General features: G+C 46.9%; 1 protein-coding gene across 1 annotated transcript in view; it reads right to left on the reverse strand.

Moving 5' to 3' along the window:
* Positions 1-6,069: 6,069 nt before the first annotated feature.
* Positions 6,070-20,429, reverse strand: part of RFXANK (regulatory factor X associated ankyrin containing protein) — a 276,320-nt gene continuing 261,960 nt past the window's right edge. The window contains exon 10 of the mRNA XM_069649120.1: positions 6,070-6,387. Coding sequence (XP_069505221.1) covers positions 6,203-6,387 — 185 coding nt within the window. The 3' untranslated portion in view covers positions 6,070-6,202. The remainder of the gene's footprint in view (positions 6,388-20,429) is intronic.

Genomic DNA, 20,429 nt, shown 5'->3' on the forward strand with positions numbered 1-20,429 from the left:
CCTGGAATCTAAATTGGGCTAATGAGGCGAATGCCGGCATGGAAAATTGCCACATTTACAGTGGACTGTTTTAATCCATGGATAGATAATGGAATAACAAAGTTATTCTCTTTGGGGCGACAAGTCCATAAGATTGTAAAATTGAAAGACCTCCATAAATTTGATTCCCAACTTCCCAAACGGAAACGATGGGTAAGAACGGAAATTAAGTTAATCAAAAGGTAGGATAAGCTGTGAGAGAGAACAAATTGTACAAGCAATAAAGAAAATATGTCTTACTCCAGCAAAATGATTATGAGAATATGTTAAAGATTCTCTGTACTAAAAATTCATCAAAATGTTGGAGGTTGATAAAGGGCACTAAACTCCCGCAGGTGCTACAGTAAATCTATCCTATATCAGAACAAATATGGGTTCACCACTTTGAAACAATCTTTTCTAAAAATGACACAAAAATCACTTTTGAGCTTACTGACAGACCGGACGATTGGTATCTTGAGGTCGACCAGGAAATTAATTTAGACATTTTCTCAAAAATGAGTTCCTCCCGAGGTCCCGCACCAATAAATTGTCCAATTTGCTCATTCGTAATAATCTGGCTGTGTGGTCGAATATTTTGACTTATTTGTTTAAGAACAAATCGACTACCGGAATCTTGGCAGACTGCTTATCTAGTTTTCATTTACAAGAAAGGTTAAGATCGGAAACAAGGAATTATTGTCCCATCTCAATCTTGGATGCCGACAGTATTTGTGAGATTGCTGTTGGGTTGTTCAGACACTTGGGCAAAAGAGACTGGACGATTGAAAAAATGGCAAACCTGGTTTAGAAAATCTATGGGGACATCCCTTAATGGTTTTATCCTTAAATACCTCCAAATTTTGGCATGGTCCAAAAAGTATAAATCTATTTTCCTCTGCTTTTGACATGGTGAACAGAGAACGTTTGTGGAAGAAACTATATGCCTGGTGGATTCTGACCAGTCTCTTGAGGCTTATAATAGATCTGCATGAAAACTCTGTGTTACAGGTTTGATATGATATGGCATTTGTAACGCGCCTTTACACAAGTGTTTCAAGGCGCGACAAGGCAAGGAAGGGGGAACTGAGGGAGGACAGAGACAACGATCTTACTAGGCCAAGTCACATTGAGATTGCGCAAATGCATGGAAGCTGGGGGGGGCAGTGCTGTACATGGGATCAAAGCAATGACAAGAAGTGCGGCTAGCAGGTGGCAGGTGCAAAGGTAAGTGCAGACAACAGGTGTCCAAAAGTGCAGGTAGGGGGACTGCAAGGTTACAGATACAGACCCAAGTGCAAGGCTTGCCGGGATGCAGTGCGGGTGTGCAACTGAGCGGGGAGGGACCTGGGCCAGAATCAGAGGGTAGCCAGGTGATCAGTGCAGTATCAGACAGGAAATCAGCAGGGGAGAGGAAGATAGAATGCAGAAGAAAAGAGGAAGGTCTTGAGGTGCTTCTGGAACCGCAGATGGTTCTCCTCAAGTTTCAGAGAGGCAAGGAGGCTGTTCCAGAGGGAGGCCCCAGCCGAAGAAAGAGATCTATCACCAACTCGTTGCTTGGAGAAGTGACTGACCCTGAGGGAGTTGGAGGTGGAGGAGCGCAGAGCTCGAGTAGGAAGGTATTTACGAAGAGACATTTGGAGGTATTGAGGACCCAGGCCCCAGAAGGCCTTGTGGACAATGCAGAGGACCTTGAACCTAATCCTTGCAGCCACTGAAAGCCAATTTTGAGATTTTAGTTGTCGGGGTGATTCTCCCGGGGCTGGCAGAGCCGTCCACGGACCTCTGGGTTGGGGAGGCCCCAACTCCTCCCGTGTCCCCAAAAGGAGTATGAGACACACACAAGAAGCAAGGCGAGTACTGCTGTTTATTGTAATAACGGCAGGGATGGGTCTCGGCTTGTATACATCTGATGAGACTCTCGTTGCTAGTGGGTCTTGCAGGCCCTTTTTACAGTAGTATGACGCGCTACTCGCATCACCTGGGAAAAATCGTCACAAAACCTATCGCCACTCTGGATTGGGTCCCCGAGTGGTAGGGTTAGTATATGTCCCCTATGGGAAGAAATGTTATTGGGTAAAGACGGGTCAGGTGGTACACTTGGGCTGTCCCTAACAGTTGTTACTTTAGAATTGTTACAGGGGGACCCTTGGTGATTGACTAAGAGTACTGGCGTCAGTAATAAGCCCCCCTGTATTCTGATTGGTTCTCCCGCGAGCCCCCAAGCCTGGGACCATCGTCGTTCCCAGCTCGCGGTGTACCTGTCATTAGCAACAATGTGCAACTATGTGTTTGTGCGGACAAAGGACAGGTCTGCTCATGAGCGGGTCTTTCCCATCGCTGTAGGTGTCCATCTTGCTGCTTCGTTGTTGCAACCTGTGTCCCAAACGTGGGACCCTGGCGACTGTCTGTCTCGTGAGCTTGGCACCTTGTCAGTTCAGCCTGGTCACGTGTGGAGAGACCGTAGCTGGAGCCGAATTGTGAGCATTAGTTTTTGTATTTCGCCTCTGAGGGCTTCGCACTAACGTGTAACCTTGGCGCTGGGCTCACGGCATGCGAGTTGCAACATTGTGGCCTTGGCTGTGAACTCTCGTTGGAGGCTCGTTCTGCATGCTCAGCACTTGTACTCTTGTTGCTGAGAGGATCTTCATGGCGAGGCTCCTGTCTGGGACTCTTGCTTGCAGCCTACTCGGGCCTAGTTCATGGGTGGCGGTACATAATCCCTAGTATGGAGGTCGCGGGGCGACAGAGTGTCAAAAGCTGCACTAGATATACATGGTGGTGTCGTCATGGGGGTGGGTGGCGGGAAAAGTGTCAGCAAGCATGTACACGAGCTCTTCATGCGTATTGCGTTTCTGCGGAGCTGTAGAAGGTCTATGTAAATAAAAATAACAACGATGCACGTCAGTGGGTGCGTCAGTCCCCTACGTCATAGCACTGAGTATGTTCTTCGTGTAGGTTGGTGTGTGAGTGACCAGTGTGCATGGTTGCACGTGTGTTGTTGTCCGTTGGCTATGTCGTCATGGCATCTCTAATTATGTGGATACTTATGGCTGTTGCTCTAGTCGAGCTGGTCCATGTTGCAGGCGGCGGCTTCAGCCTGTCGCACTGGTGGGCACACTCCTCTTATGCTTAGGTTTCTGAACCAGGGTATTTTGTCATATGGTAGGTAAATGAACTCCTCTCGCGGGGGTGTCTGGGTCGTGATCCCCCAGGCCATGGTCTGGATGACATTGGGGGAAGGGTGTTATCCCATTCTCCTACTTCAGTCCCCCCTCTGGTCGACTTGTCGACCACAAAATCATCCTTTCCTTTATCTCCTTTCACTCTCCATACTTTCGTTATTCCGGCCAGGTGTCCGTAGTGGTTGACATGATCTTCAAACGACCAATACATATAAACACAGCCACCGCTTGGTTTGCAATAGACCCATCTTCCAACATAGCTCCTCGGGTTCCTTGGGTTCTCCACTTTCACAGATGGTGGGTCTATGTGAGTGTTCAATATTTGTTTGCGCAGTCTCTCACGTTCCTGTATAATCATGTCTGTGTGCTTGTCATCTTCAACTGGTAGTAAGGCATGCATGCCAACCATCTCCATCATTTCGTTCGTTGTACATGCTTTTCTAGCTTTCCAGAACTTTATTACAATCAACACAGCTGTCGCCAGTATTATGCATCCTATTATTAGCTTCAGCCCATCTGACAGCCATGAAGGCATCCCTGACCATAGAAATGAAAACCAGCTGCCATCTTTCTCTACTCCTTTACTTTCTTCCACCATGTTGGAGTGCATCAGGGCGAGTTGTGATACTGCTTCAGTAAGTGTTCCATTCTCTGCGTCATTAGCAGAGATGAATGTGCAACATGATTGTCCTATTTTTGCACAAACTCCTCCTTCCATCGCCGTGAGAAGGTCTAGCACATACTTGTTTTGTAGTGCTACCATTCTAACTACTCTCAGTTCTTCTTTTATCGCGTTGAATCCATTGACAGTCAAATTTATTGTCATCATCAGCTCCCATCTGGTGATCTGTAACCATTTTGCATTTGCATATGCCTGCAGTCCTGGGTGTATTATGGATGAGAAGAACATTGCTGCTCTGCTAAATAGCCTGTGTTCTGGTGGGATAGAGGTGAGAGCTGTTTCCGATCTTCCCCACAGGTAGTTTCCTGTCAAGGGTTCTCCTTGTCTTTTCACTCTTGGCAAAACGTTATTGTTGTTGTTCTCGTCACCTTCTTCATATTGTACAGATCTTTTCCTCCTTTTGTTCCCTTCGTCCATCTGGGGGAAGTTGGCCATGTTGACATGTTTCTAAGGCACAACCAGGGATGGCACATTGATGTGCACCATAGTGCATATTCCATTCCATGATGGAGGCAAGGTGTGGTACGCCTTATCGCCGCAGGCCCAATAGTGGTCCATTAGAACTGCTGTGCCGGCACCCCCCTCTGGTATCTCTATTGTTCTTTCACAGTTGGTGTTATATCCCACATCCACATCACCGTTGTGTTTTAGCACAGTGTGGGTGCAGTTAGCGGTAGTATACTTATTGGATCTTCGTCCTTCTCCAACCACGTCAGCATCGGTACATATTTGACCCACATCGTCCAACATCTGTCGTTGTGCTCTTTTATAGATGTCATATTTTCTTGTGTTATCATATTGCTCCCAGCCACTCCTATTTCCCAGCGGTCATTCATATATATTTTTCCAGTTATTGTTATTAGAGGTCTTTCCCAACACCCTTGTTCACCAGCAATTTCGCTGGCATACCAATCACATGGCAGGTATTGTAACATTACTTTCTTCGTTTCTCCTTTTTCGGGACCATCCGTCATATATCTGAAACCTTCAGTATGTAGGCTCCTTTTATGGTACATCTGATATGTTTTGAGGAAATTATTTTCGTATGGATATGTGTCCCTCGTTTTCCATTGAAGTTTTACCACTGTCCCTTGAAATCATCCTTTTGTTTGGAATAGTGCCAAATATATCAGACATTCCACTGTTTTTGCTGGTACTTCAGTAGCTACAAAAGTTCTTGATGCGCTCATAGCGTATGGAATCAAAGAAAACACATAGCAGTTGTCCTCAGTTGTCTGCTTACCAATTTTGGTCATTTGCTGATACCACATGTTGTTCGAGACGTGTGCTGAATCTGTGAGGTATGTGTCAATCCCCTTATTATCTCCATATGTGCTGCGTTTAGCCCTATGTACCTCACTTCTGGGGTTGTTTGTACCACTTGACACCGAACCTGTTGCAGCCGTGGGAGGGGTTAAGTTAGTCTTGGGTACAGCCATCATATCGTAAGCATAGTGTTTCTGCCAGACAGAGGCAGCCAATAGACAGTGACAACCAACACACCTATGAACTTTATTACAATAGCTAATCTCACTGGCATTTTTGCTCTTACCTTTGCTGCTGTCCTGCAGCTTATTCTTGTGATGTTAAAGATGCCCGCCTGAAAATTCTGAAAATATGCGTTATTTGGTTAGTTTTCTTTTAGTAAAGCTCTGCCTATCAGATAGTCATTTAGTGCCCAGGCGAAAAGCTGCTCCCATGCTAATCTCAGCGACCTATCTCTCAGAGCTGGTAAGTGCTCGTGGAGATGCAGGAATGATTGTTCTATGGCTAAAATGAACGTGTTGTAGTACACACGTACCCTTCTCTTTTTTAGATACTTTGGTCTTTTTATATTGTATAAAAATTGGTGTGACAGGGCCTCAGGGGTGTCATCTGTGGGTAGCATTTCCTCCTAGGCAGAACATGACATTAGTCACTTCACTTTTTATACAGCGCAGTAATATACAGTACCTGCATGTGCGAGACAAAAAGAGAACATACATGTGTTTATATGTGTTTGCAGCATTCAAGTTAGACAATGTCCTTTATTCGGTGATGGCAGGGACGGGGCTGGGCGGGGCAGAGGTTTGTTTGCTTTGAGATCTCGTGACCATGGGGTGGGTGATGGGCGATTGTCCGTCCAAATTTTATGGCTGTGTCTAGGGAGGGGTCAGGGGCAGTATCACAATTGTCCTTTGTTGCTGTGTCTTTGTCTGTCGTTGGTATTGCTAATGCTTTTGTTGTCGTGGTGGCCCTGTCATCAACGCAAGGGCGAGTCTGGCCTTTGTAGGGCTTGACGTTGTGGAGGTGGTTCCAAACTCTCTTGTCGGCTAGTTTATGGCTCTGGGAGCCACTGCTTCCACCAGGTGGGGCCCTGTGAACCTGGGGCTGTTCCCCTTTCTGTTGAAATTGCAGAGGAGAACGTGGTCTCCTTCCGCAATAGTCCACTGTTTTTGCTGCTCTTGTTCCTCGTTTTTCTTCTGGTTGGGTGATCTTCGACCCGCCCCGCGTGTGCTCGAGCTGTTAAGAGATAAAGGCAACACTAGTAATCAAGGAAGACACGTATTCGTACATTTCATCACCAAAAACATTTGCAGAGCTGTCATAGTCAGTGAAGGTCCTTGATGCTGGTGTTAATGGGAGGCGCATCTGACGTCCAGTCACCACCTCGTGGGGAGTGAGGTGGTGATCAGATCCTGGCCTATTTCTCAGCTCAAATAGAGCCAAGGGGAGGCAGCACAACCAGCTTTTCCTAGTTGTCTGCTGTATTTTGGCAATCTCTTCTTTTAACAGGCCGTTCCGGCGTTCACAGATAACGTTAGCCTGCGGGTGGTATGCACACGCAAACTTATGTTTTATACCAAGCATTGCAGTTATGGGCTCGAACATCTCATTAGCAAAGTGTGGGCCATTGTCTGACCGCAGAACTTCGCACACTCCTCACCTTGGGAAAACTTCACTCATCAAGAATTTAGCTGTTCTGAATGCGTCCGCATGAGAGCAGGGTCCAGCCTCAATCCACCTTGAAAATGGGCACACCTCTACAATCATATATCTTTGTCCTTGACATACGTTGATCATGTCAACGTAGTCAATGTGTAAGTGCAGGAAGAGTCCTTCTGGCCATCACTTGCAGCGTGTGACCGGCTGTAAATTATTGGCACATTAGGCAATTGCTGATAAATGTTGCAACATGTGAATTTGGCTCGGGACAGAACCAGGCCTCCTTTATTCGTGCTGCAATCACTTCCTTCCCTGTGTGTACTGGATGGTGTAGCTGAGCTAGGGCTGTTTTCAATAGTGCTAGGGGCATCACCACCTTTCCTGTATTACTCTGACGCCACAATGCATCTGTGTGAGACATTGTGCATCCCCTTTTTACCCATAGCTCCTTTTCTGCCATAGATGCTGCTGCCTGTAATTCCAGTATCTGCGTTTCAGGGATGTGTGTGTACCCATCCTTCATCAACATTTGTTTCGCTCCCACCCTCCCCCTATCTTTTCCTTTTTCTGGGGGGGGTCCAAATTTCTCCAAAATACGCAACATGTTTAGCATGTGCGTCTGCTGTTTCATTACCTTTTGAGATAGGGCCATCCCCGTTGGTGTGGGCCTGATACTTTACCAGGGCTATCTCTTTCGGGTCATCAATTACTTTGATTAGTTCTGCAAGTAGTAGGGCATGTTGTACTGGCGTACCATCTGTTCTTCTGAACCCTCCCCTTTGCCATTTTATTAATCCTGAGTGAACTGTTGACGTGACGTATGCACTGTCAGAATATATTGTTACTCTTTTATCAAAGCTCTCTTTTAATGCCAAAATTAGGGCCACTAGCTCTGCGGCTTGGGCCGAGTAATGTTGTGGTAGTTGAACACACTTTACTGGCACATACATCTAGTCTTCTGTCAACTTAACCACTGCTGCTCCTGTCCTTCTAACACCATCGCTTTTGTCGATCGTTGATGACCCATAAATGTACATTATTTCTCCCCCTGCTAGCGCATTTTCCTCAACTTTTCTTGTGCTGGAGTGAAGTTCAATGGCTTGTGTGCAGTCATGAGCATAGTCACCATCCTCAATTACCTCAGCTATGAATTTTGCTGGGTTTACATTGCTGCACTTTACAATCGTCAACTCTGGCCTGGAGAGAATTATTTCATAACCTGACGCTCTCTGGGTAGTCAGTGTGGATTTAGGCTTGTTCAAAATTGCAAAGAGGGCATGTTCCACAAATAGTGTAGTAGGGCACACCATTGTTATCGATGATGATTTTTCCACTTCAAAGGCTGCGGCGGCCAGGCTTTGTTCGCAATGGAAGTTACCTAACATTACAGGGTCCAAGTGTCCGCTGTAGAAAGCCACGGGCCTGTGTCTCATGCTTGTTTTCTGTGTCAGCACGGCCCTCATTACTGCTGAGTCGCAATGTGAAAAAATGAAAAATTGGTGTTCATAGTTTGGAGTGGCCAGCACAGGTGCTGTAGATATGGCGTGTTTCAATTCCTCAAACGCCTCTTTCATTTCTCTTGTCCACCCCAACTTTTTGTCCCCTTTTTGTGCTTCTCTGAGTGCTTCGAGCAGGGGTCCTATGTATGAACTGTAGGCAAAAACCCATGCCCTGCAGTAGTTGCATAGGCCCAGAAATTGCTGTAGTTCTTTCACTGTCTGTGGTTGTGGTGTGTCGGTTATGGCTAGTGCTCTTTGTGGTGCAATGTTCCTTCCATGCTGAGAGATAAGTTGGCCAATGTAGAGTACTTGTTCCTAACAGTACTGTAACTTTTCTTTGTCCACCTTGTACCCCTTCCCAGCTAACACTGTGAGCATCTTTACTGAGTCCTTTCTACATCTTTCTTCAGTGGTGCTGCAAATGATGATGTCATCTGCTCATTATGTCCCTCCCAAGTATGTTTACTGGTGACTGCTTCGAGTACAGCAGTGGAAGAGACATGTCATGATCTCCTATTGATAAGGAGATGTTATCAGTAAAGGGAACCAACCCTCGAGCCCCAGAGAATCCTTGAGTGTACATGGCTTCGCCTGACAATTTAAACTTCCCTTCCCTTATGCAAGACCTAGTAGCCCCGGTGTCAACTAAGAAGGAAAAAATGTTGTCCCCTATCGCCACCTGTATGCGTGGTTCCTCCGCAGTGTTAGGTGTTACCGATAGGATGGGACACATCAAAGACATCTGTGGGCTGTCTTATTGTGGGTATAGTGACTGACCGCTCCCTGTGTAAGGGTTGTGGCCCAATATCGTCACCTTCCCCAGCTGTGTATGCTGTAGTTGTTCATCAGTTGTTGATACTGCATTGTCTTGTACTTGTGTGAGCTGTTGTACCGGTTGCACTTGATGGTGTAGTGTTGCTATCGTCTGTTGCTGTTGTGGTGTGTACGTTTGTACCTGTTGCTGTGGAGGTGTGTATGTTTGTACCTGTTGCTGTGGAGGTGTGTATGTTTGTATCTGTTGTTGTGGTGGTGGGTGTTGTGGTGGTGCTTATTGTTGTGGTAGGCATTGTTGTATACCCTGTTGTTGTCGAGCCTGTTGTTCTCCAGTGTGGTCTTGTTCCCCCCAGGCTGGTTGGGTAGGCCTCATTCTGCACGTGCGTGACATGTGCCCTACCATCCCACAGATCCAACATATTGGTGGTTCTCTGGCCCGACACGGAAACCCTCCGCGTTGTCTTGGTATCCTTGCTGTCCATTTTGGTATTAGCCCCTGAACCCTCCTTGTTGTTGTGCCTGTTGGCCATAGTCCCTCCCTCTCATCATACCACCCCGCCCCCTGTAGTTGTTAGAATATCCATTTCCCATTGGCATGTATCCTGCTCCTGTGTATGCCATATATGGTGCGGGCGGGGGCATCTGCTGTGTTATTACTTGTGCTGGCTGTTGTAGTTGTGCTACATGTTGTTGTGTTGTGTCTTGTTTACCTGTGACCTGTGTGTGGGCGGGTGTTGTTATTAGTGCTCCTTCCATGGCATATTTGGATAACTTCTTTTGTACCAGTTTTGCCTCTTCGGCCTTCCTATCTTCCTCCTTTTGTTTCATCTTTTCCTGCCACAGCCTGCAGTGGTGTACTATAGTCAGTTGTATTTCTGGCCAGGCTCTAACTTCCATACCCACTATTTTCTTCAGCTGCCTTTGTACTTGCTCCGGGAGCCCTTGTATTAGTATATGGTAGAAAATTGCTAGTGTTTTATCCCACGGTTCCCGCGTTTCCAAGCTCCACTTCTCCTGAATCTCCTGGATGTAATCAACAGGATCCTCATTCTCATGCATCTTGCGTGACGTTATTGCTCCTATGTCTGACGTGTCTGGGTACTGAACCCTTAAAGCCTGCCACAGCGCATGTCTGCAATTTGCAAATGGCGCTCCATCATGTGACGTGTCTGTTACTGTGACCCCTGGGAAGCCCGCCCTTTTCCAGATGTCATCTGCATCCCCCAGTATTGATATTAGGAGCCCCTTCACGTCCCCCACCGCTAGTTTTTGTCCCACCGTGTGTTTTTCCATCTCGTATATCCACTTCCCTGCTCCTCCAGTTAGGGATGCGAGTCTGCATTTAATATTCTCTTTCCCCGGCATGCTTCCAGGGGACATATTGTGGTCTGGCCCCTCCCCTTTCCAAAAGTGGCATTAGATTGTACCCCCTCATTTCTCCCCCGTGCCCGTGGGGTAATGTTGGTGTATTCATCCTCCTCTTCTGTGTCAGGTAATTCTTCAATCATATCAATAGTACAGTGGTCTGTTTTTCCATCCCCTCCATCCTTCCACCCTCTCCTTTTACCCTCTTCCCTTACCATGGGCGTGCTCGCCCGTTCTCCCTGCCTGCGTCCTGGGAGGTCTCCAAGTCTGTCAACATATGGGGTGTGTGCAGGGGTGGGTGTCAGTGGGCGTGGTGCTACAGGTCATGTTGTTAGTGTGCGTGGCGTTTGTACCGGTGTCGGCGGTACTAGTTTTGACGCTCTACTTGCTACCTCGTTTACCTTCTCCTTACCTTTCGTATCTTCCTCCCTTCTTTCGCACGACCATGGTGACTCGTGGTTGGTGCGCGTGATGTACAGTTTCTCTAAACTTTCCCCATTGCCATCTCCTCCGCTTTCCCTAAACATTCTTCCTCCTCGCTACAAAATCCATCAGGAAAAGATAATCCCCATTTTGTGCGTTTGCCACACAGTGTTTCTTGCTCGAACTGTCTAATCAGTTCACTTTGTGCATCTCTTAATTCAGCCAACCTCTCCTCCAACATTTTTTCCTCTGCCTGTGACAGTTGACCGTCTCTTATCTTACTCACCTCTGTCCCTGTCAATGTGTCACCCATTTCATCCTTTGCCGTCCTTCTCACTATGCCCTCTTCTTCCCCTGAAAGGGTCCCTCAGAGTTTCAGGAGCACCTGTGCTGCTACCCATTCGTCTGGTCCTATGTTTGCGATGTGGTCCCCACTTCCTTTCCCCATCGTTGTTCCTGCCTGTGTGGAATTTAAGTTCATCGTGCTGGTCACCTCCGCCTCCCTTTGGTAGCTATCCGTGGGGGCATATGGTGGAGGGCTGTATGCAGGGTTGGAGTACCTGCAGGATCGGCTTCTCTTAATTCCGTTACTGGGTACAACCCCCCCCTTCCTTCTTCACTACCTTTGTCAGAGGCATATCATCTGTCCCTTCCTTCTTCACCTTCTCTTCTGATACCTTACCGGATCCTTCCTTCTCCTTCTTCTTCCAGTCTGCGCACAGTGCGTTGCTGCTCGCCCTGCCCATGCTCTCTTTGCTGTCTTCCTCTTCCTTCACTCCTTTCATTTCCTCGCTCCTTTTCTCCTCTTTTGCCCCTTCGATAGTAAACATTCCCATTGCCCCTGGCCTAGCTCCTTGGAACATCTTCCATAGGTTGAACGCTTCTATATGGTGAGCTAATTTATTTCCCTTGTACGTGTTGTGTATATATGTCAATAGCGAGTTTTGGGTGTATGATTCAAAACTGCAGTTAGGCGGCCATGGTGTCAGTATTTTGTTGTCTGTTCCTTGTGTCCAGTCAATACTGTACTTTATAATTTTCTCCTTGTATGGTGATAGTGACGCACAAATGTGTTGGAGGGGTGTGGTTAAAGCGTTTCCCCTCACCCCAGACCCCGACCCGTAATATGTGGCCATGTTACAGCTTTGTTTCCATAATATCAACCTTCTTTACCTGGCCCTGTAAAACTGGGGACTACTGACCGTCCGCTGAAAGGTAATACAATTGAAAAATATACAGTTCTCTCCCTTTGTTTGTCCCCCTTGATGTTACCAGTATGGCCCCCTACGGCCGTGGCGCACGAAGCCCCCTGCGGCTGCGTGCCCTGTGTAGCGTGCTTGTACAGCCACCCAACCTTTCCTTCTTCTTCAAACCTCTCCCTCCCCTTTTCCAACCAACTTGCTGAGCGTGACCGGCGTTCTCCGTGCACGGCCCTCTCACCTCTTCTATCCCGCCCTTCCCTTTTCCTATCCCCCGGCCACTCCTCGTTTTCCCACAATACCAATAGTGGAGAATGCAACAATCAATTAACTCATTACAATCGGACTGTGCGCGCTGCGTCGCCTCGCGTGTGCTACGCCCCTTCTCCCGAGGAACTTAACCAGCCAATTGTCTTCGATCCCTGGGCTTGAGGCCAAGGATAAGTCATGCAGTCCTGTTCTGGATGAGTTGCAGAGGGCGGAGAGTAGAAGCAGGCAGATTTAGAAAGAGGCTGTTGCAATAGTCCAGCCTAGAGAGAACCAAAGCTCTAGAGATAGTGAGTTTCCGGGGGAAGGATAGGAAAGGAAGAATACCTCCGAGGAGGTGCAGTTGGTAGTTTGACTTCTTAGAGACGTCAGAGATGTGAGTAGAAAAGGAGAGTGTGGAGTCGAAGATGACCCTGAGGTTCTTAGCCTCACAGGTGGGAGCAGGAAGAGGACCAATGGAGGCGAGCCAGAGAGTGACAGGAAAGGAGGGTGCAGGTGTGCCGATGAGGAGAATCTCTGTCTGACTGGCATTAAGGCAGAGATCATTGGCGGCACACCACTCCTGGATAGCAGACAGTCAGAGATGAGACAAGGAGAAGAGGTGGCAGAGGGGATCCTGAAAACGAGCCAAGTGTCATCCGTATAACACTGAAAGTTGGAGCAGAGAGCGGCAATGCGGTGGGCGAGAGGTGCCAGGTATTGGTTGACCAGCCAGGGAGAGAGGTTAGACCCCTGGGAAACCCAAAGGTAGAGAGTGAGATAGAGGAAAGGAAGGACCCAAGTTGGACCTGGTAGGGTCGATCAGAGAGCAAGGAGGTCAGCCAGACCAGGGCCTGATCAGGAATACCCAGGTTATCAGGGAGACGATTGATCAAGAAAGCATGGTTGACCATGTCAAAGGCAGAAGAGATATAGATTAAGATGAGGACAGAGGGGAGATTAGTATAAAGATTAGAGAGCAGTTCTTCACGGATGTTCAGGAGAGCAGTTTCCGAGCCTCTGGCTGCTCTGAGGCCAGACTGATGGTCATGGAGACAACCAATAGATTCCATGTGAATATTAACCTGGGGGATGGCCAGCTTTTCCAGGAGTTTGCCAAGGAAAGGAGTGATGGAGATGGGGGGGATAGCTAGCCAGGCAGGAGTGGTCGGCTGAGGGTTTCTTCAGAAGAGGGTGCACAAGAGAGTGCTTCAGGGGGTAAGGAAAGGCTCCAGTGGCAAAGGAGTGGTTTCAGAAGTCAGCCAGGGCAGGAGCAAGGTTATCAATGTGGTCCTTGTTTAGATGAGTCCTTCATAGATCAGACTTGTCTAGAAATCACGTCAGTGGAGAACAGAGGAAAGGAAGAGAAAGACGGAGGAGAGGTGGCCGCCGGGGGTACAGGAGAGAATAGAGAGAGGAGGAAGAGACAAGAGGGTGGACAGGATGTCCTGGGTTTTATAGATGAATTGAGAAGCCAGGGCCATTCAGAGGGGCTGGGAGGGGTCAGGAGAAGTAGAGACTGCAGCAAGATTGGCCAGATCCTTGCTGATTTTAAAGAGTTCAGCCGAGTTGTTAGATGCCGCAGACACATGAGCTTGGATGTGGGCTCTCTTCTTAGTGCGGCCAGAGAGTCGGCAGTATTGCCTTTGGAGCAGGCAGCAGGCCAGTTTGTCAGAGGATGCGCAAGAAGCTAGCCATTTCCTTTCAGCCACCTTGCACTTGCGTTTAAGACTGATGAGGTCAGAGCCATACCTGGAGTTACACTTGGCTTTGGGCTTCAAGTGGATCCTCATGACAGGGGCAAGAACATCAATAGTATCAGAGATAGAAGAGCGGAGCATGGAAAGGGCTGTGTCAGGATGAGAGTCAGCCATAGGAGGAAGTGGGGGAGAGAAAGTTGTGGCAAAAGTCTCAACTGATACGCTTCATGGGTCGGATGACCGAGAAGGTAGGTGACAGTGCTGGAGATGGCTTGGCCTGAGGACTATAGAGGGAGAGATGGGAGAAAAGGAGAAAGTGATCACTCCAGGAGAGAAGAGTGGTGAGGGTGTTCAAGAAGGGGAGGTCCTTGGAGATCAGAACATCCAGAGTGTACCCTGCAGAGTGAGTCAGGCCAGAGGAGAGAATAGAAAGAGAGAGAGTGTCGCAGAGGTCTCGAAAGAGTCCAAAGGAGGGACAGGAAGCATCCAGGGGGATGTTAAAGTCTCCAAGAAGGAGGATTGGAGTGGTCCAGGCCAGGAGGGAGAAGGGGAGGTCCGCCCACTCAGAGTGGAAGGAGGTGATCTGACCAGGTGGCTGATAGATAGTAGTCATGGCAAGAGAGTGGCCAGGAGAGAGAGAGCCTGCAGACAAGGCATTCGAAAGGGAGTAGGCCTGCATAGGAATGACAGAGACAGGAAACCACTACGGGAAGATCAAGGCTATACCCCGTCTGGAACGGTTGGATCAGGGCGCGCAGAGGATCTTGGAGCTATGTATAAGATATGGATTGCTAATAGGGGTTGGCGGATATCGCTTCTGTAAAGATAAATCTGTTAGGGAAACTCTGACTTTTGGTTACACAATGCCCGGCTCTAATAGGGAAGCAGTCGATCTTTTAAAAAAAATTATTTATGTGGGAGATATTCGAATGGTATTGACAATGAAAATCTATGGAAAACTTGCCCATCAGGTTGATTGGCTTCTCTGGTCAATGCGATTGTTGGTTTGTTAGTCTGCACCGTGGACATTTTTCTGATATGAATTAATGAATCTGGAAGAAAACTATAATCTAAGCAACTGGAGGGAAATGAGATCCGTTTTTTAAAATCGTTGTGAAATGTTTCATTAACTGTGGAATTTGGTGTGTTTGGATGAATTGTCTTCCATTTTGTAGATATGTACTTTTTAGTCTTTTTTTTTGTATAGGTCAAAAGTAATTTGTTTAACTTTAAAATAAATAAAGAGTTAACTCTTAGCATAAAGGTTTTGCTTGCCCGGGCATCTGAAGCAAGGGGAATATGAATATGAGGGCTAATCTTGTTTGGTCCTTCTCACTCTAAAGCCCATTACCAGCCAACACCAACATGGTACACCACAGCAACCACCTCCACATTTCCCTCGACTGAACCCACAGAGCATCCTCTAAAACAGGTCTGGAACCTTTGGCTCTCCAGATGTTTTGGACAACTCCCATCAGCCGTATCCAACACAGTCAATGGTGAGGAATCATGGGAGTTGTCCAAAACATCTGGAGAGCCACAGGTTGCAGACCACTGCTGTACAAGAACCTGAAATGTGATGCTCATTAAATGCCCACTCAGCGATCTTACAAGCAGTCAACATCGCCTTGTACGACCTAGATGCATTCTACTGCACTGAAAACCACCCAATACCCATATTCTGGACATACTCAACCCTCAAAGGCTGCAGCATTCAACTCAGAGACAGGCATCATATGACTGGAGGATGGCTTGCCATCATCCTTAAGCCATCCTGGGCATGTAGCAGATTGCAAGTAGCCACCAGGAGTGCTTTTGAAGCACCCATATGCTACTTACCACACTCTTCCACAGACATGACACATCTACACATCCTTCAATGTTGACTTCACCAACATGTGGACTCCCGTATCTGACACACGCCAACATCTTCTTGAGGTATGTGATCCACTCAAGCAACACTATCACCACAATACAGAAGGAGACTACTCAACCTACTGGATACACTGAACCTCAACTAGCACACAAGTGACCCAACTCAAAGCAAAGGCAACATCCTGGACATCATCATTAGAGACTTCCAATATAAATCATCACTACCTCTCAATTGATCTGATCCACTTGACTATGTCCCATGTCACCTCGACCAACCTCACACAACTCAATTATCCCAATCCTTATAGGACCTCCCATTTGAAACAGTCTTAGTAGACCTGGACATGGTTGCCACCGTCCTGTCTGGACCACTTAAACACACCACCATGCTACCAGAATCACTCACTACCACTCTGTGAAACATCAACGTACATACCCTAGAAAACAAATCATGAGATTAAAACCATCGCCTCCATAAACAAAGTCAAGGTATGTCAATATTCTGATTATTATTGTTAGAGTATTTATTGGCTGGGGACCTAGTGAAAGAAAGCAACAGAACACTTTACAACAATACAGGGAAGAACAAGGTTAGAGCGTGGGGCTCTAACAACAGGGGAGGGAGGGCAATTGTCAGCAATGGATCTACAAGCAGCCAGGTGAGAAAACAGTGAGTCTCAGATATGGTGGGGCGTGGATGGTGTATGGATCTAGGCATCCAGGAAGGGAAATTCCTTGAAGAAGAGGCCTTTGAGCTGCTTCCTGGACTATAGAAGCGAGGGGGAAAGTCGAATGTTGATGGGGAGGAGATTTCAGAGTCTTGGGGCAAAGACAGGAAAGGCCTGTCTATTATTTTCCTTCCTGCATTGGCAGAGTTCAAGTGTACACATGTCCTTATTTCTGGTGGATCACACCCCTCCGGAGAGTCTTTAAACAACATGTTTGGTGCAGCGTTCCACAAGCGATGAGGGACAGAGTTCAGCAACCCCCTGCCTTTCCGCAATGTGTTAACCTCACTTGTGCCCTATCTTTTGTTTTGGCAGTAGTTTGCCTTGGCAGTGGTGATCAGTCGTGTGCACGTAGCACAGAGTTCCATGAGCAGGGCAAGGTTGGATGCGCTGCAGTATTTTCACCCAGTCTCTTCTTTTTCTCTGATGGTTCATTTGTTGAAGTTGAGTTCTGAGTGTACCAGGGGGTTGAGGGTTTAGGCGAGGGTGCATTGTTTCACTGGGGCATGGCAGTTGATGTTGGTTGTGAGGGTGGCGAGGTCTTGGAGGAGCAAGTCCCGGTCCTGTTTGTCTGAGGTAAATCAGCCCATGTGAAGTGGAGTTGCTAGGGCTGTTGAAATTGCAGAGAAAGATGTTGTTGGCATGCGTGAGAGACATGGTGGTGCCCATGTCCATGAAGTCTTCGATGAAGGAGATGTTGGGCTTGTGTGGCCTGTAGAATAGGTGAAAAGTGACTGTCCACTGGGAAGTGGCAGGAAAGGTCTTCGAAAGAGCCAATGGTGGTGACGTCGAGTTGAGTGCATGGCCATGATCCCTTGTAAATAATGGCAAGGTCTCGCCAATCCTGTTTGCCCAGTCTTGTAAAATTCTGTAGCTGATGGGGATGAGTACAACTAGGGTGAAGGTGGATGTCATCCAGGTCCCAGTAATAAAGATGGCATCCAAGTCATGTGTGGTGATGAGGTCAGCGATGTCTGCTGCATGGTTGGTTTCTGAGCGGACATTGGCGAGCATCAATTTTCTTGTAGTTGTGGATGATGGAGTGCTGATGGGGTCTATGGTGACAAGTCAGATTTTTGCAATGCAGTGTCCACTATGTTGCTGGTGAGCAGCGTTGTTGGTGATGAGTGGTGATGGTATGGATTGGCTGTTGGGAGAGCGGGTGAAACACATATTTGAGAGTGCTTACCTAATGTTAGAGGAGCAGTGGTTCTGGGTCATTCTGGTCTGAACAGGTCCAAACAGGAAATGCCCTTTTTTGTCTGCCCTTCATACTCACAGGAGAGATGCCCTTGATCTAAGAGTTAAGAAAGGAAGGGGCAGGGCAAAGTGGGTGGGAGGGGCTTAGGTCGCATAACCATCCGCCTTCTCAATGCTGTCTGCCTGGATTCCTCAAGTAGCTTACTGGAAGGTGTGAAGACAGGTGGTGAGCAGAGCAACTGAGTGACAGTGCCTGATCACATGGCCAGCAGCCTCTTCAATGCTCTCTGAAAGGAAGAGAAATTCTGATGCAAGTCCAAATCTAACTTAACCGTACTTAAAGAACTCTAGATATCCTAAAGACAAATAACCACCACAGCAACAGCCTCATACCACCAGAACACCATAGCTGAAGTCAACAACGACGGCAAGTAAGGTAATGAAACACTGCATCAACCCCCCTCCTTGACCCTCCTGTACCACACTTCATAAAGAAACCTACCACCATCAACAACTTATTATAAAATATCATTAAGAGCCACCAAAACCCTGTTGCTAAAACCAGAGCAGGCAATACCCAGTTAATCCCACTATACAAAACAATGTCATGGGTAACCTTTGAAACACCCTCCATCGAAGACCTGACAAAGATCCTACCATCCCTCAAAACAACATCCTACTCAAATGACCTTTTGCCAGTCTCCATCCTCAAGACACTTCCTACAGAAAACCTCCATCCTATCTTCACACATATCATTGTATCCATCACCTGGGGCACCTTCCCCACCACTCTTAATCTATGCTTCTTAAAAAACGAACACTGGACCCTAATGTCCTCAGTAACTAACAAACCTTTCTTACCCATACACGATCCTTGAAACATCCTTTGTTACTCAGCTGCTTCCTACAGACCTATTACTCAGGCCTCAGACTCAGAAGCAGCAAGGAGATGGCTACCATCCAAGTAGTTTAAATGACCACTGGGGTAATTTTCCACAGAGATTCTGACTATTAGGGTGTCGGTTGTGAGCATAGACATGAGGTGCTTGCATTGTTCCTGGGTGGGAACTTGGGAGCTATTTATTATGATAGTTATATACTTGTGGATTTGGAATGAGCTGTGAAAGGAGGAGCTGTTTTCTGCAATCCAAGCCTGATAGTGAGCTTTCGCTCTGTTGATCAAGGCTCGTCTGTATCCTCATTAAAGTGTGAGGGGAGGTGTGCCTTTCCTCAGTCTCTCTATTGTTTCCTACCTCATCACAGAGACCAACATTAAGGTTTCTTCTGTACTAGCCCATTTTAGATTGCTCTAGTACACCACAAAAATGTGTAAAAAGGATGTTAAATGATTTTTTAATCAAAATTAACAAAGGATCTCACTGTTAAATCTTTTCTGCTTTGTTCCTGTAATGTAGCAAACAAGGATATACTTTTACACTTGTAAAGATCAATTAATTGTTGAATTTGGCATGTAAGCTTTTGCAAATGCTACAATAATCTCTTCCAATGCAAGATATGTGGGGAGGAATGGATGAGACAAGAAGGAAACAAAGGAAATATGAGGAAAGAAAAAGATAAAAGAGCAAGAAAGGAAATTAAAGTAAGCAAAAGGTATTAAGAGGAAGCAATTAAAGATGAGAGGATGAAAGGAAGGGCAAAAGAAGGGTAGCAGGTATATGCGATAAGGTCAGGAAAGGCAATAAGGGAAGAAATTAAGATGAGCTTAAAGGAAGGAAAGTAGTCAGATTCTAGAATGACCATAAATCTATCCATCCTCGTTTCCTCCTCACTTCTCTTCTGAACTTCTCTCGGAGTCCATACATCCTATCTATTGAGCCTGGATATTTATCATGTCTATCCTTCCTAGTCATCTGCCTTATTCTTCCAATCTATCCTTGCCATATATGCTAACTAGGTAAGCACCTGTGTCGGCTGAAGAGCCTAAGGTTCCTGGTTGTGTGACCTGTGATGGGTGGACCGTGTGGTCTGACAACTGAGCCTTGACAAGGGAACCTTCCATTGTGAAAGTTAAAGACCATGTGAAACAAACCACGAAGGAGCACTGTGAATTAACTGTTAATGCAATCCAGTAGGTGTGTCAAATTGATCTGGAGTGTTAAACATTGAAAGACTGAGAACAATATAAGACGCCAGTTGCTACGTTGAAGTATTGGGGGACGGGAACCCTGAGACTTGATGAACTGCCATGCTGTCTGGAGGACGGAGCTTCAAGACCCTTTTCTTTGAACTGAGTTGCCTTAAGCTTGGGGAAGGGAACCCCAAGGATTGTGTGGAACTGTATTGCCTTGAACCTGGGGAAGGGAACCCAAGGAATTGTGGAACTTTCTTGAACATGGGGAAGGGAAGCTGAAGAGGTAGCTAAGAGCTGGAAGAAGCTCAGAACTTGTGTTGATCAACATTTCTTTTATTATTGACATCCCTACACATTATTTAACTTTAGTTGTGAGGGCAAGGATTGGTATTGGACACCGATAGACTTTTAAGTTGAACGTCCTGACTGAGACGTTCCTTAGTTTCATTCAGGTAGGGGAATCACACCTTAGTATAGAGCCAGTTAGGCCTTCAACCATCCTGACATTTGATTTAATA

Source organism: Ambystoma mexicanum, chromosome 1p (genome assembly GCF_040938575.1).
Source record: "Ambystoma mexicanum isolate Mex_15411 chromosome 1p, UKY_AmexF1_1, whole genome shotgun sequence".
Classification (NCBI taxonomy): Eukaryota; Metazoa; Chordata; class Amphibia; order Caudata; family Ambystomatidae; genus Ambystoma; species Ambystoma mexicanum.